The sequence below is a fragment of the Aspergillus terreus genome, genomic scaffold (assembly GCF_000149615.1).
Source record: "Aspergillus terreus NIH2624 scaffold_8 genomic scaffold, whole genome shotgun sequence".
NCBI lineage: Eukaryota > Fungi > Ascomycota > Eurotiomycetes > Eurotiales > Aspergillaceae > Aspergillus > Aspergillus terreus.
The window spans coordinates 959805-972566 of NT_165931.1; the positions used below are offsets into that span (position 1 = coordinate 959805).

Sequence of the window (12762 nt, forward strand, 5' to 3'; positions counted from 1 at the left end):
GACGATGCCGAGCACGATGCAGAACTCTTCCATGACGAGGAGGGTGCCGCGGCATTCGGGGGGGCCTATCCCGTTAGACTGGGTGTGGGGATGCAGAGACGAAGGAAGGGAGGGAGGGCGTACTGATTTCGGAAATGTAGAGCGGCGCCACCATGGACAGCATGCCGATACCCAGACCGCCGATCAACCGGGCTACCGTCAACATGGCGTAGTCGACCGCTGCAGTCTGCAGGACCGATCCGATGGTGAAGACGACGACAGCGACGATGATGGAGTACCGGCGCGAGTACTTGTCCGCCAGCCAACCCATGTTGAAGGCGCCGATCAATGCGCCCAGCTCGATCATGGCCGTCATGAGGCCTTTCCAGAAGGACGACCCCGGGTGGTTATCGGCCAGCTCGACGAACCGGTCGAGGAACTGCTCCATGACGAGAATGACCGAGACGACGCCCTGGTCGTAGCCGAAGACGAGCCCGCCGAGCGTCGAACAGGCGGCGCAGCAGAAGACGAACGGGTTGGCGACGAGACCGCGCAGACCGGCGGGTCCGTAGGGCTCGCGTTCATGGAGGATGTCCTCTGCATGGTGGGAGAAGCCTTTGACGGGGGAGGTGTCACGGGCTAGTTTGGATGGTTCGCGATCATGTTGGTCGTCCATGGCTAGGGGGAGTATAGGGGCGGAGGTTTGATGGATGTAAGACGTTGGAAGCAAGGGCTGCACATGAGTGATTTATATGTTGATCAGGCCCATGCAAGCTCACGGTCCAAAGGCCGACCTACATATTTGATTCGCTGATGAGATGACATTCCTACGGTCTGGGAGCGGAGATGGAGAAGCATACAGAAGAAAAGAACCCTAGGGTATAGGGAGTGGGTAGCTTAAGGTGGGCCTCCGAAGCCGCTAGAAGAGCGTGGGATGGAACCGAACCAATTCACTTTATAGACACTTCTATAGACACTCCTTCCAGGTGATTCTATGCTGTGAATTGGTGGTGGTGTGTTTCAGTCAGTTGAGTATGCTCTTCTGTATAGAAGTGGGAGACACCAGACGAGGAGGATAGAGACAGTTCTGAGCAACAATCCGGATTCAAGAATCCATACTCTGTAGGTAGTCAGTCTAAGACCCGTAACGTCAATCTGATGGTCATCACGACTAAACCATCGTTCTCATTGGGTCCATCACATTCAGGAGGTATGACGACTCTTAATGGAGATCCATCCCCCACGGCAACCCGACTTCCCCTTTTGAACAAGTCAAAGGCCGAGTAGACGAGTTGGGACAGGATTAAGAGAAAGTCAAATCAAGCGCAGGGGAAGCCGAGAATTGCCGGAGTCGGGTGGGTGTCTTGTTGTCTGATCCTGTTGTTGTCTGATGTCTGGTGCTGGATACTGGATTGCCGTTTTGGGACAAGCCTTAATAACCTATCTCTCTCTCTTCATGCATCAAGATACTCAATATCTACATAGATAACCTATCCTGGTCCATCTCCCTGGCAGTATTCTTACACTCCCCACGGGGTAGCACCACTTGACCTCGGGAACGGACGGTGTCTCCAGTTTTCCTTCTACTCCACCGTCCCAAGTCAAAGGCCGACATATACTCTCACTCGTCTGGCATTCCGTCCCCGCATGTGCCGATCGCTCGGATAGGTCCCGGTCAGGAGGGGGAATAGGAGGAGTATCGGAATGACTGAGAGCAGACGGTCACGGGTGACAGAGTAGCTGTACATAGTCGCAGGTGAACGCAAGATATCTTGATGATCAGGAGTGAACTCATATATATCTTGGCTATAGGATCACGGAGTATACTCGGTTCACTCCGGACAGTTCCATACAGACCAAGCCACTTTTGCTTCTCTACTACCAGCATCTTGACATGCTTAACACTATAGACTACTATCATCTACATAGATACCCCCTGAGACTGAAAAACATTCCTGTACAGTCACGAGTGGTATAGAAAGATCACCCTGCGGCATCACCTGGATCCCCTGCTTGAGTCATCCCATACAAACGCATCATCACAACAACCATCACTTTTCAATTTTGTACTCTATCTTCAAAACAACCATCTTCTCTCTTTCCTCGTTCCTCTCCCATCCCTGCTCCTCCCCATCTTGCCTCTATACCAAGTGATATCACTACCCCAGCTCCCCATGTCCCACCGCACTACGTAACCCCGGTGACAACCCGGATTGCCATTTTCCGCCCGACCCGCAACGTCATCTCGTTACCCCCGCATCCAACCAACCCTACCACACGGAACGACCTACTCCAGAATCAACAACCCTACACCCCGTACTCAGTACTCAACATGGCCTCGTTCGTGGAGGATCTCTGGTCCAGCATCTTCACCCCAGGGCCCACGCCCACCCTCCTGATCGCCACAAACGCCACCTTTGCCGCCCTGCAGCTCGTCCTGCTCGTCCTGCTGCTGGCCACCTACAGCGTGCATTTTGTCGTTCTGTCCGCCCTGTCCGCCGCGCTGTGGTGGTCTATCAACTGGTTTGCGCGCGAGGTGCGCTGCGCTCAGGAAGCTCAGGAGGCGGAGAAAACCAGGGAGCAATCGGAGCCCCGGGAGGAGGCCGAGAGTGACACCGAGACGGAGGGTGTTACAAACGCCCGAAGGGAGACGGTTACAACAACAATGACGACGACGACTACGACTACCGCTACGACAGCGGCTGTCAATACTGCGGCAGCCCGGCAGGGGGAGGTGCGGAAGCGGGCCAGCGTCAGCGGGGATAATAACTCCGGCTATGGGAGTACCGATAGTGAGTGGGAGAAGGTGGATGGGCAGTAGATATTACGGAGTAGATATATGTCGTTGTGCTGTGGAGTGTTGCGGATGTGTTGTGATACTGATATCATCTTTATGCGTTGCTGACCCCGATACCCCATAGACCTTGCCTAGGTAGATGAACTTTGATCTTGATTGAAGCCCTCGCGCATGTTTAATACAAGCTATTTGACACTGTACAAGTTATGTAGAAACACGTCCTCCTAAACGAGCGACAGTACCATCTACACCCCAATGTCCAGTCCAACGTTCTACCAACTACCAAGAAGGCACGGCAGGCGTGGAATACGCGCCCTGCACCGTCTCCCCACTGCACTGGCTGGGCACATCGCTGGCGGACGACGCGCCCCACGACGCCGGCACAGTCCCATTGCGTCTGGCGACCGCGGTCAGGAACGCCGCATAAGACCAGGTCAGATCGGTCGCGGACGTCGGGTCGCCGCCGTCGCGGGCGTACTGCTCCGACAGGCTGCCGTCGCTGGGGGTGTACTCTTGCACCACGGAGACGAAGCCGTCGGCGTAGGTCTTGACGGCGCTGGTCATCGACTGGTACTGCGCAGAGGATTTGGCGAAGGATCCGGTCGTCACGTTGCCGACCAGGTCCGCCCAGAACGGCTGCGAGACTGCGTCCACCTTGATCGCGCCCTGCTGGTCCCATTGGTAGAGAGCGTCATACAGCATCTCTCCGGCGGCCAGGGTCGTCAGGTACCTGCATATCTTCCGTTAACTCGGACAAGAGTATATATTAAGGAGGGGACGAACCAAGGGTTTCCGCCCATGTAGCTGTCCTCCATGTAGCGCCCGGTGGCAGCCGCCTTTCCAGCGCCGCGGCCCTGGTTGACGGTGTAGATGTCGCGGAACGAGTCGACGTAGATCTTGTGGTTGGATAGGGCGCGCGAGCTGCACGGCTGGAAGGTGGTGTCGTCGCAAGAGGCGGCCGGGTCGAACGTGTGGATGGAGGCGAGGACGGAGTTAGCGTCGATGCCGCTGCGCCCGCTGCTGGGCGTGTTGGAGATGACCGCCGAGCCGTTCCAGTAGCTCTGCAGGAAGCAGAGGATCTGGGGCGCGACCGAGCAGGCGTCGCAGGTCTCGCCGAGCGAGGTGGCGAACGCCTTGCCCTCGACGAGCGCGCGGTGCTGCACGGCGGTCGTGAAGAACGACGAGCCCTGCACCTCCTCCCACAGGTCGTAGGTGCTCTGGTTCCAGTACTGGCCGACGTAGGCGAGGTCGTTAGCCACGATCGGCCAGATGTTCTTCTGCACCAGCGCCTTGTTGCTTGTCACCAGGGAGTTGCCGTACGCGATGAGGGCGGAGGCGCGCAGCGCCGGCCCGTCGCGCTGCGGCCGTCCCCAGGCGTCCGTGAACGCCGTGAGGTCCGCGTTGAACTTGGGCTCGCCCAGCCCCGAGCCGTCGGAGAGATCGCCGGACGGGTTGGAGACCGCCTGCTGCTTGGCCTGCGAGGTGACGTACTCCTGGATGAGCGTCTCCAGCGAGTCGTCGCCCGCCAGGAATTGCTCGATCAAGGCCGCCAGCGTCAGGCCGGAGTCGCGGGTCCAGGTGTAGAAGTCTGTGGTGGTTAGCATGGCCGTGGAAGGGAGGGAGGGGGTTGGCGACGAACAGTCTGGGTCCGACTTGGACGGAGAGGCGACAACGACTCCAGCAGAGGCGTTTGAGGCTTTGGCTCCGTCAGCGCCGATGTTGGCAAGGACGCCCTTCTTCGCGATCGAGGTTTCGCTGCTGATGAAGTCGCTGAGACTGGATTGTCTCTTGAAGACGGGGAAGTGGTGAGGAGATGCCAGGGCGGTGCCCGCCAGAGCATTGAGGAGAATAGCTTTGGTCAACATGTCGACTTCGTTTCTAACTCTATACTTGAGAGTGCTGGAGACTGTTGTTGCTGTTGTTGTTGAGTTCTGCTCTATGGTCGTGGTCGTGGTTTATATAGTTCTCTCGGGTCTAGTCCCGGAACAACATGCAGGAACGTCTCCACATCGTCACAATGCATGCCACCTGCAAGCAACGGGCCGATCACTCGGAGATAATCTGCGCAGACTGCCGATGAAGGCAGACAATATGGGGAGTGGAAGCCCACGGGGGAGCCGGTCTGTTGATCTTCAGCCTAGTGAAACTGATCGCCCCGACGACTGCCCGAGGCCATGACTCTAGCCAATCTAGATCGGCACAGCACGGCCGGTCGAGTCCGGCTTTTTAGTGGGAGCTTGACTGTTGTCTTCTAGACCGGGAATATCGTCCGATCCATGATGATTAGGGCCGAGGCACGGAGTATAAGGCTGGAAAATAGTCGGGGACACCTGCCAGATCACGTCCGGTATTCGCAGATGTCCACTTCGATGCAGTCTATTCGTCATGTTTGGGATCGGGTTTTGCTTTAGATGTGCTGCACGTGAAATGTATAGAAGCGCATACTGCAGGAGTTCTATAGACCTCCGTTGCATGAGCGGGATGAGAAGATTGTATATCTCACTATAGCCTTTACCCTATATGCGGATTTGCCGGAAATAGGGTTCTGACAGACGAATAATAGACCCTAGTAAGACAAGGTAGCAGAGCGGAAGAAACTGCCTATATTCCTGGAATCGTCAAGTAAAGCCATGACACCACAGAGAGCAGTCCTGGAAGGATAACTTTCAGACTGGTACTAGGACTATCATGGAGGCTCTGACTCACCAAAGGAGGACAATTAAGTAGAAATCTCATGAATCCTCCCTCAATGCTGAGCATGGCCATGCGAGATATGTCCAAACGCTGAGAAAGCCGTGGAATGTGTCGGGTACAAGAAGAAATTCCATGACGTTATGCATCCATTCCCGGCACCGCCACCGTCGCGTCTGGAATTCTCCACGATTGCCGCAAGGGGCGTCTCGCATCTCCAGCAAGGTCTCCAAATTGAGGTCTCGCCATGGTCTCCAGTGCTCGACATGCAGCGGACCGTATGTAACGGGTGAATCAGGTAGGACGCAGTGAACCAATGCGATCTGCTCCACCGACACGAAACCAGTTCATTCCACATAACAGGTTGGTCCGCCAATGACCACCGCAGACTACGACGGTTTTCACCGGCCATTCTTCATCGTCTGCTGGATCGAGTTCATCGTGGCCATCCTCCTTCTCTATGCGAGAAGCTACACCGCATTCCGAATCGTCCACCGCATCACGGCGGATTTCTATCTCGCCGTCAGCACCTTCGTACGTGCCGCGCTCCCTCCATGCGCCCTGTCCTGACCGTGGCCCAGATTCTAGGCGTGGGTAGCATGTCGATGCTCACAGTAGCAGCGGCGTATGGCCTGGGCATCACAATGGCTCTATTATCGCACAAAGAGCGCGAGTCGGCCCTGATGTACGGATGGATCAACCAGTTCATCGCACTCTTTGCAATCGGCGTGGGAAAGCTCGCGATTGTCTCGTTCCTGACGCGCGTCCAGGGCTACCAAACAAGGCTCCGTGCCATTGCGCTTTGGACTCTCGCCGCCAGTAATCTGCTGGTCAATATCATAACTGCTATCCTGATCATTGTGCAGTGCTCTCCCGTGGAGCGGCTCTGGGATGCGCAGGTCCCGGGTCAATGTCCGGGACGTACACGAATCCAGATATTCGGGTTTTTCCAGGGTAAGTCCGCTCCAGAAACATGCACACATAACGTGGATGGGTCTAACTCCATTTCAGCATATTCGGCGTTCGTCGACTTCGCTCTGGCGCTGTACCCCATCCTTATATTCTCCCGGGTGCAGGCTTTCTCCATCCCGACGAGAATAGGCCTGTGCGTGTTGATGGGGTGTGGCTTAGCGTAAGCAACGTTTCGTTTCTAGTCACAGTCTCAGACACTAAGTTTTGACAGCGCCGGGGCCTGTGCCATTGTCAAGACGGTCAAGCTGACGCTTTTGATACGGCTCAGGGACCCAACCCGTATGTCCCTCCCCCGGTGATGCAGAAGCGAGACGACTGACCGCGGTCTAGGCACTCTCGCTGACGTGATATTGTGGAACGAGTAAGAGTCCCCGAGGCACTATTATTATTGTTGGCTTGGCTGACGCCGGATCCTACAGAACCGAGATGTGGGTAGTTTTCATTGTCAGCTGCATCCCACCCACCAAGGGCTTTTTTGTCCTGCTCATCAAAAAAGGCAGTGGTGGCGCCAGCTCCCTCTTTCGTCAGCTCCGATCTCACGGATCTCACAGGTCACAGGACGAGTAAGGGTGTGTTCCGGCGACACGACTGGTGCTGACATTAGCTCTCTGCATCCTGATGCATAGCCAGAGCGGATTGATGTCCCTGAACGAAACACGCCATCAAGACCAAGAGACTATGAATTTAGCGCACTGTACATACTGATGATACCTCTGAATGCTGATTTATATGCAACCCTAGATGTAGCTCGTCGCAGATTCTGACCTGTATGTATCTATAGACGGAGCCTGCGTTCCCTGGTCGGTCATAAGTCAGTGAGCATTCTGTGGACCATGTGAACTACGACCCACCGCGCTGTTGGGCCTGGGTCTCTCCCAAGGAGTATCCCACGTGGTATGTTTGTCGCCTGTGGGCCGGTAAAGCCAAGGTTTACGTTTAGGGCCTGGGCTGACCAGGGGTGGTGTGAGCATGGTCAACGAGAGATCTACTTCGTAATCGAGTCAAACACTCGCAGGCGAAGATGCGTTAGGCTGGGTTCGTGGCTGTGGGCGTTGACAAGCTTCTGTGGAATGGGAGGAGCCATGCTGTGCGACTCTATCAGCAACCTAACTAGCCGACAGCAGTAGATATCGTTATCTCGGATGAAGCATAGAGATTAGTGCTGACGTTTAGTCTCGTGGGCAGTCGACCTAGTCAAGGATGACAATATCCAAGATAACAAATCGCACTTCATCGACCAAATCAACTGCATAATGAACATATGCATCTCACGTCAAGAATGTTGGTGCCGCGGAGAATTCACATCTTCCATGTGCAGCGATCAGCCTTCACATGAACCTGACTCCCGACAAGCCGTCCACCGCGACGGACAGTGTTTCAGGCTCAATCGGCTGCGTCTTTAACTTTCGTCTGGTCTTTATCTTGAAGCGACAGCGGCGTCCGGTTTTGAGTTTCTCTAGCAGCCAGAACCACTGGACAGGGCGAACTTTGAGCCACCCTCGCTAAAGCCCACGAGCTGGGAGTGTGGACCCCGAGATATCCACCTCTCGACAGAGGGTTGCTGAGGAACATCCAGCAGGATCGATAAAAATGTAAGCTATATCCGGACGACACACGTGGAGACCGGCCGATCGCCTGATCTCGAGTCATGGCACAGGCACCAAGGCGACTTTCTCACCCTCTCCGATCTCTCCCACGCATAAGATGACGGCCTGCAATCGGCCGAACGAATGTCCAGTTAGGTAAGTTATAACCGAACGATACGAGCTAGCACATTAGCGGGTAAACAGACGACCCCAATTGGCGTAGGCGAGCGATGTCGGACCTCGTGTAAAAAGAAACGAGATGCCATTCTCGCGTGCGGATGAATCAGAACCCATGGAAAAACATTTCCAAGGGCGTGGGACGTATGGGAGCGGTTACGCCGAGAAAACGGCCCCAATGTTTAATAACGATGGACCAAGAGGTTTCAGTGTGGGGAAGGGAAACGAAGCGATTCTCTGGGCCCATGGCCATTGCGAGAAGACCCAAGAGCCCACCCCCCTCCCAGGGTGGCTGATACGGCCGACTTTACGACCGGCGGTCTGTATCAAGTGACACGGACGTCGTCAATCGATTGGGGGATTGGATGTCGCTTAGCGAGTTAATATATTTTCACTTCGTCTATTGCTTAGGGCGGCTGTCTGGCCCGTTTCCCCCGAGGGCCGATCAAATGGCGAGCTGACTCTCTGCGGTCCGAGGCCATGAGATGACGCCTTCGCCTCCAGGCGAGATACGAGCGCGTTCCCAGCTGGGCGGTTATCGAACTCTAGAGGTTCTTGATCCTGGTCATTCCATCACCGCCAGTCGAACCAGGACCCTCGTTCTGATTCGCGTGGACGGCAAAACAACGTGTCATATCCGCCGGTCTGACAGTCTCCGCCGAGGCGCTTCGACAGTCATTGTCCACCAGTGTTTCACTCTTGCTGGTGTTGGTTCCGGACCGGGGGCGGCCACTCCATGTGATAATGCCACGATGGCGAATTACTCGTGTCCCGGGGATTAACCAACCCCCTGGAGTCCCAGTGGTCAACCACTCCGCACTGTGTATGGCTTCCTCTGGAACGCCATGCGCCCATGGGCGATGCCTATGGCGACTCTGAACTGCTTTCAAGCTACGCCCTCTCTGTAAATGCCGTGATGGAGTCCGAATTTATCCGTTTCTATTCCGTGGTTTTTATTGATTTCGGCCCCCTCCGGTTATTTTTGGGGTCCATTTCAATCCTGTCTTAGCGGGAGCGGACCCGAAAGAGGCAACGGAAACGTAGGGCTCGAGGCTCTGATTAGTATGATGGCCAGGTGCGGATCCATAGTGGCTGGCGACGATGTACTCCGATAGTGGGGGCCAAACGGACTCGGACGAAAGAAAGACATTATTCTTCTGATTATTATGTTGGATGTCAGCGGGGATCAGTCCGACTGGAGCAATGACCCCCGACAGAGTTGTCGTGTTCGTAGGAGGCTCCCGGCGCTTGATTGTCGATTTCGGGTCAAGACAGCGCGAGAGATCCATGGTAAGAAAGGCGACAGGGTTCCGAACTTCTGCTCCCCTCAATCAAACCGTCGTGCCTGGGACGAACAGGAGACCGCCATCATCAATCGCCATGATGACTCCACGTCACCCTAGTGGTGTCTCTCATCTCCTGGGTCCAGTAGCGCCAGCGCCAGGCGTCAACGCTTCGTCCCGACAGGGTACGAATCGGGCATATCCTTCCACCCCTTTGGCCCCCAAAATCAACGAAACATCCCGCGATCGAATGAGAATGCATCGAGTAAGGATGGCAACTTCCACGCTACCCATGGCGGCCGTTAGCCTCTTGGGGCTGAACAGTAATTTTACCTTGGCCCAAATGCCGGAGTCAGAGCTTACTGCCCCCGGTCTTTCGACGGCTCCAGCAGCTTGTTTCTGTTCACGAGGCCGGGCCAATATGCGGGTGCCCCCTCCCCCTTGGGCCCCGTCGCCCGTCGTAGATATTTCCAATTAGCTATTCCCACCGGCCGTACCCTGTGTCACGCCAGGTGGAGTTGAACCAGACGGATGGGAAGGCGGATACCTGGTGGGAGTTGGAGAGAGGATAGCGAGGATGATGTTTTTATTCATTTGTTCTTTGTTTCTGCCATTCGATTCCTGAAGTGTTGCATACGTACTCAGGTCGCCATAGACGCAGTCGACAGACAACCTTCCTCGTACTGGTGTATGGGTCACTCTCTCCTCGCTGAGGCCTTCTCCTTGACACCCAGCGCAAGGGAAGAAACGGAACTGATCATAGTGGGGGATCGCGGACTTGATGCTCCTCCCCGGATATCAGTACGAGGCAAGCGTCCCCAATCACAAGAACCCCATTTAGCGGCGCTAATGCGACCGAACGGAAACGAGGACGACCAGAAGAAATCGACACACAGACCAAGGGACCAGTCAAACGAGACCCTCAACGGTGTTGGCTGGTGTAGACAGAGCGAGAAAAAAGTGGCAGTGAATCATTGCTTTTCTCGAACCTCCTAGCCTAAACGAATCAGCCATCAGCCACGCGATAAATAAATCAGATAAAAAAAAAATTCCCTTAATAAAAGGACTAAGACGGCGGCCATAAGCAGTTGGCTCCATCATAGTCCATAGTCGCCAGACGAACTTCTTTTTGGGCCCCCAGTTCCGGACGCTGACAGAGCCTAGGACTATTGTCCGTGTCCCTCGTTGTCGCTGGGCTTTCTTTTATTTCACTTTCGCATATCGTCGTGTCCTCTTCAACGTCGCCATATCGTTGATTGACTCAGGATTCCTTGTGGGTGCTGACAACAGAGTTCGCCCGTGGCTGGTCTGGGAGTGGTAGTTCACGAAGGATTCCGGGACAACTTACTAGACCGTATGTTCATCCTCATGGCCTCTGCTGGTGCCTTGTTTCTCTCTCCCACGTTCACTCACTCGCCTTGCCTTTGTGCTCGTTATCCCCTGATTAGTCGACTTGGTCACAGCCCTTCTTCCTATCCTTCTGTCAGGTCGATTCTTGTTTATCTGTCTGGCCGCGGAATCATGCAAACGTTACCTATCTCAAATGTCTTCCGACAAACCCGCAACGTTTCGACTCATTCTCATCAAGCTCACAGGGAACCAGTGCACTTCTCGTGATTTCAGTGCATTTCAGTGGTCCATTATCACGCTCCTGGGCTGATTTGTGAGCGCAAGCTCGTCCACGCAGTCGCACCCTGCTACCTGGACTCGTCCTGTAATCGAGAAGAGCGCGGCTCGAGGACAGTGATCGCGGCCTCAATTTGTGTCACCTGTTCGACCCGAACTGACGTGTTCCACTTCAACGGTTGGAAAGTTGGATGAGCGACCCGTCTCTGCATAAGGGCAGACAGAAACCAGGAGCATCTCAAGAATAGCAACCATCAGACGACAACGACCAAAGTTTGGGCGGATAGTACAGCCCGACGAGACAACTTCGAAACAAGGAAGAAACCGGAACCGTATCCATCTGTCCCAGTCGAGAAAGACGGGATCACGACAAGCCATGGCAAACAATTCACACAGTACGGCTTCATCGAACACCGTGATTTCCGGATCATCGCAGACTGACCTTGCATAGACTATGGCTGGCCACAAAGGTCGTCACAGCCAGTTCAGCCATCATCGATGGCCATGGATCACCACCCCTTCTCTCAACCTCAGACTCTCCCACCGACGGCCGGATATCCTATTGGATACAGCCCACAGCCACCAGGGGCTCACAGCTTTTATCCACCGGGCACGGCCGCAGCGCCATATTATCCCCCGCAGCCCGGCGTACCACAGACCCGGCAGCAACCAAGAAGGCATGCTTCTATGCACGATGGAGACCACTTAGTCCTGCTTCCGAGTTGCTGACTTGTCGCTCTGCACAGCTCTTCCATACCATATGCTTTTCCCAGCACGCAAGTAACGGCCAGTCCATCACCACTGCAAAGTCAAGCCTATGCGGCCCCGTGAGTTTGGGAATTATCATGACAACCGGGGATTTGAGGGCTAACTCGCCTGTAGTGCACCGTCTTACATGATGAACCAGCCAGAATACTACCTCGCCCAAGGCTCTTCAGTCTCGTGAGTGCCCATCAACGCCCAGGTCCATTGGAAACTTCCGACTAATGGAGCAACTGGCAGGTCGAATCCAAGCTCTCTAACAGTGAGCCCTCCGCCACAGCCGTTAATGACCCCGAGCACGGTATATTCGTCACCAGACTCGGCGCCCGCCTCTTCAGATGCCGATCAACAACAAGTCCGGGTGATTAGCTTCCGACCGAAACCACAGTGTTGGGACCACGGATGCAACGGTCGGGAGTTCTCGACATTCAGCAATCTTCTGCGCCACCAGCGAGAGAAATCGGGCGTGGTCGCCAAAGCGGAATGCCCCAGCTGTGGTGCGGTGTTTACACGGACCACCGCCCGGAACATCCATGTCGCGCAGGGAAAATGCAAGGGTGGGGGGAGGGAGAAGTCCAGCGACTAGGTGGTGCGACGGATAAGAACCGCGATCGACGTGAGCGCGAGATTCGACTAGGCCGTGTCCTGAGCCAGAAAGAAGCCTCAAGATGAGCTGGAAGCTTGAGGGGTCTGACGAAGGACGCAGCGGTACCTTGATCCCCTCGGCCAAGCGGAGGATGTGAAAGACATGCTAGCATGCATGTATCGCATGCATGGGGATCTGCAGCTGTATATAGAAAGAGGTCACACATGTGATTTCTGCACTGGGATGGGAAGACTTTGTCCATATAGTTCTAGGGCGGGGTAATATGAGTTTTGCTTTTGCAGC

At 55.1% G+C, this 12762-nt stretch overlaps 5 protein-coding genes across 5 annotated transcripts in view; 3 read left to right on the forward strand and 2 right to left on the reverse strand.

Annotated features, from left to right (window-relative positions):
- Positions 1–655, reverse strand: part of ATEG_05978 (sugar porter family MFS transporter) — a gene marked incomplete at both ends in the record, with an annotated part of 1903 nt that extends 1248 nt beyond the window's left edge. The window contains 2 exons of the mRNA XM_001215156.1: positions 4–65; positions 124–655. Coding sequence (XP_001215156.1) covers positions 4–65; positions 124–655 — 594 coding nt within the window. The remainder of the gene's footprint in view (positions 1–3; positions 66–123) is intronic.
- Positions 656–2311: 1656 nt separating this feature from the next.
- Positions 2312–2911, forward strand: ATEG_05979 (V-type ATPase assembly factor PKR1; the record flags this gene model as incomplete). Its single annotated transcript, XM_001215157.1, has 2 exons — positions 2312–2771; positions 2901–2911. The coding sequence occupies 2 exons, from the start codon at positions 2312–2314 to the stop codon at positions 2909–2911; spliced, it is 471 nt and encodes a 156-aa protein (XP_001215157.1).
- A 144-nt stretch (positions 2912–3055) lies between these two features.
- On the reverse strand, positions 3056–4641 carry ATEG_05980 (glycoside hydrolase family 15 protein; the record flags this gene model as incomplete). Its single annotated transcript, XM_001215158.1, has 2 exons — positions 3056–3506; positions 3560–4641. 2 exons carry the CDS (start codon positions 4639–4641, stop codon positions 3056–3058), a joined length of 1533 nt encoding a protein of 510 aa, XP_001215158.1.
- A 1073-nt stretch (positions 4642–5714) lies between these two features.
- On the forward strand, positions 5715–6804 carry ATEG_05981 (uncharacterized protein; the record flags this gene model as incomplete). Its single annotated transcript, XM_001215159.1, has 6 exons — positions 5715–5745; positions 5856–6001; positions 6049–6421; positions 6479–6599; positions 6651–6718; positions 6770–6804. 6 exons carry the CDS (start codon positions 5715–5717, stop codon positions 6802–6804), a joined length of 774 nt encoding a protein of 257 aa, XP_001215159.1.
- Positions 6805–11565: 4761 nt separating this feature from the next.
- Positions 11566–12459, forward strand: ATEG_05982 (uncharacterized protein; the record flags this gene model as incomplete). The annotated part of the gene is made up of 3 exons (XM_001215160.1): positions 11566–11759; positions 11994–12053; positions 12114–12459. 3 exons carry the CDS (start codon positions 11566–11568, stop codon positions 12457–12459), a joined length of 600 nt encoding a protein of 199 aa, XP_001215160.1.
- Positions 12460–12762: the final 303 nt, after the last annotated feature.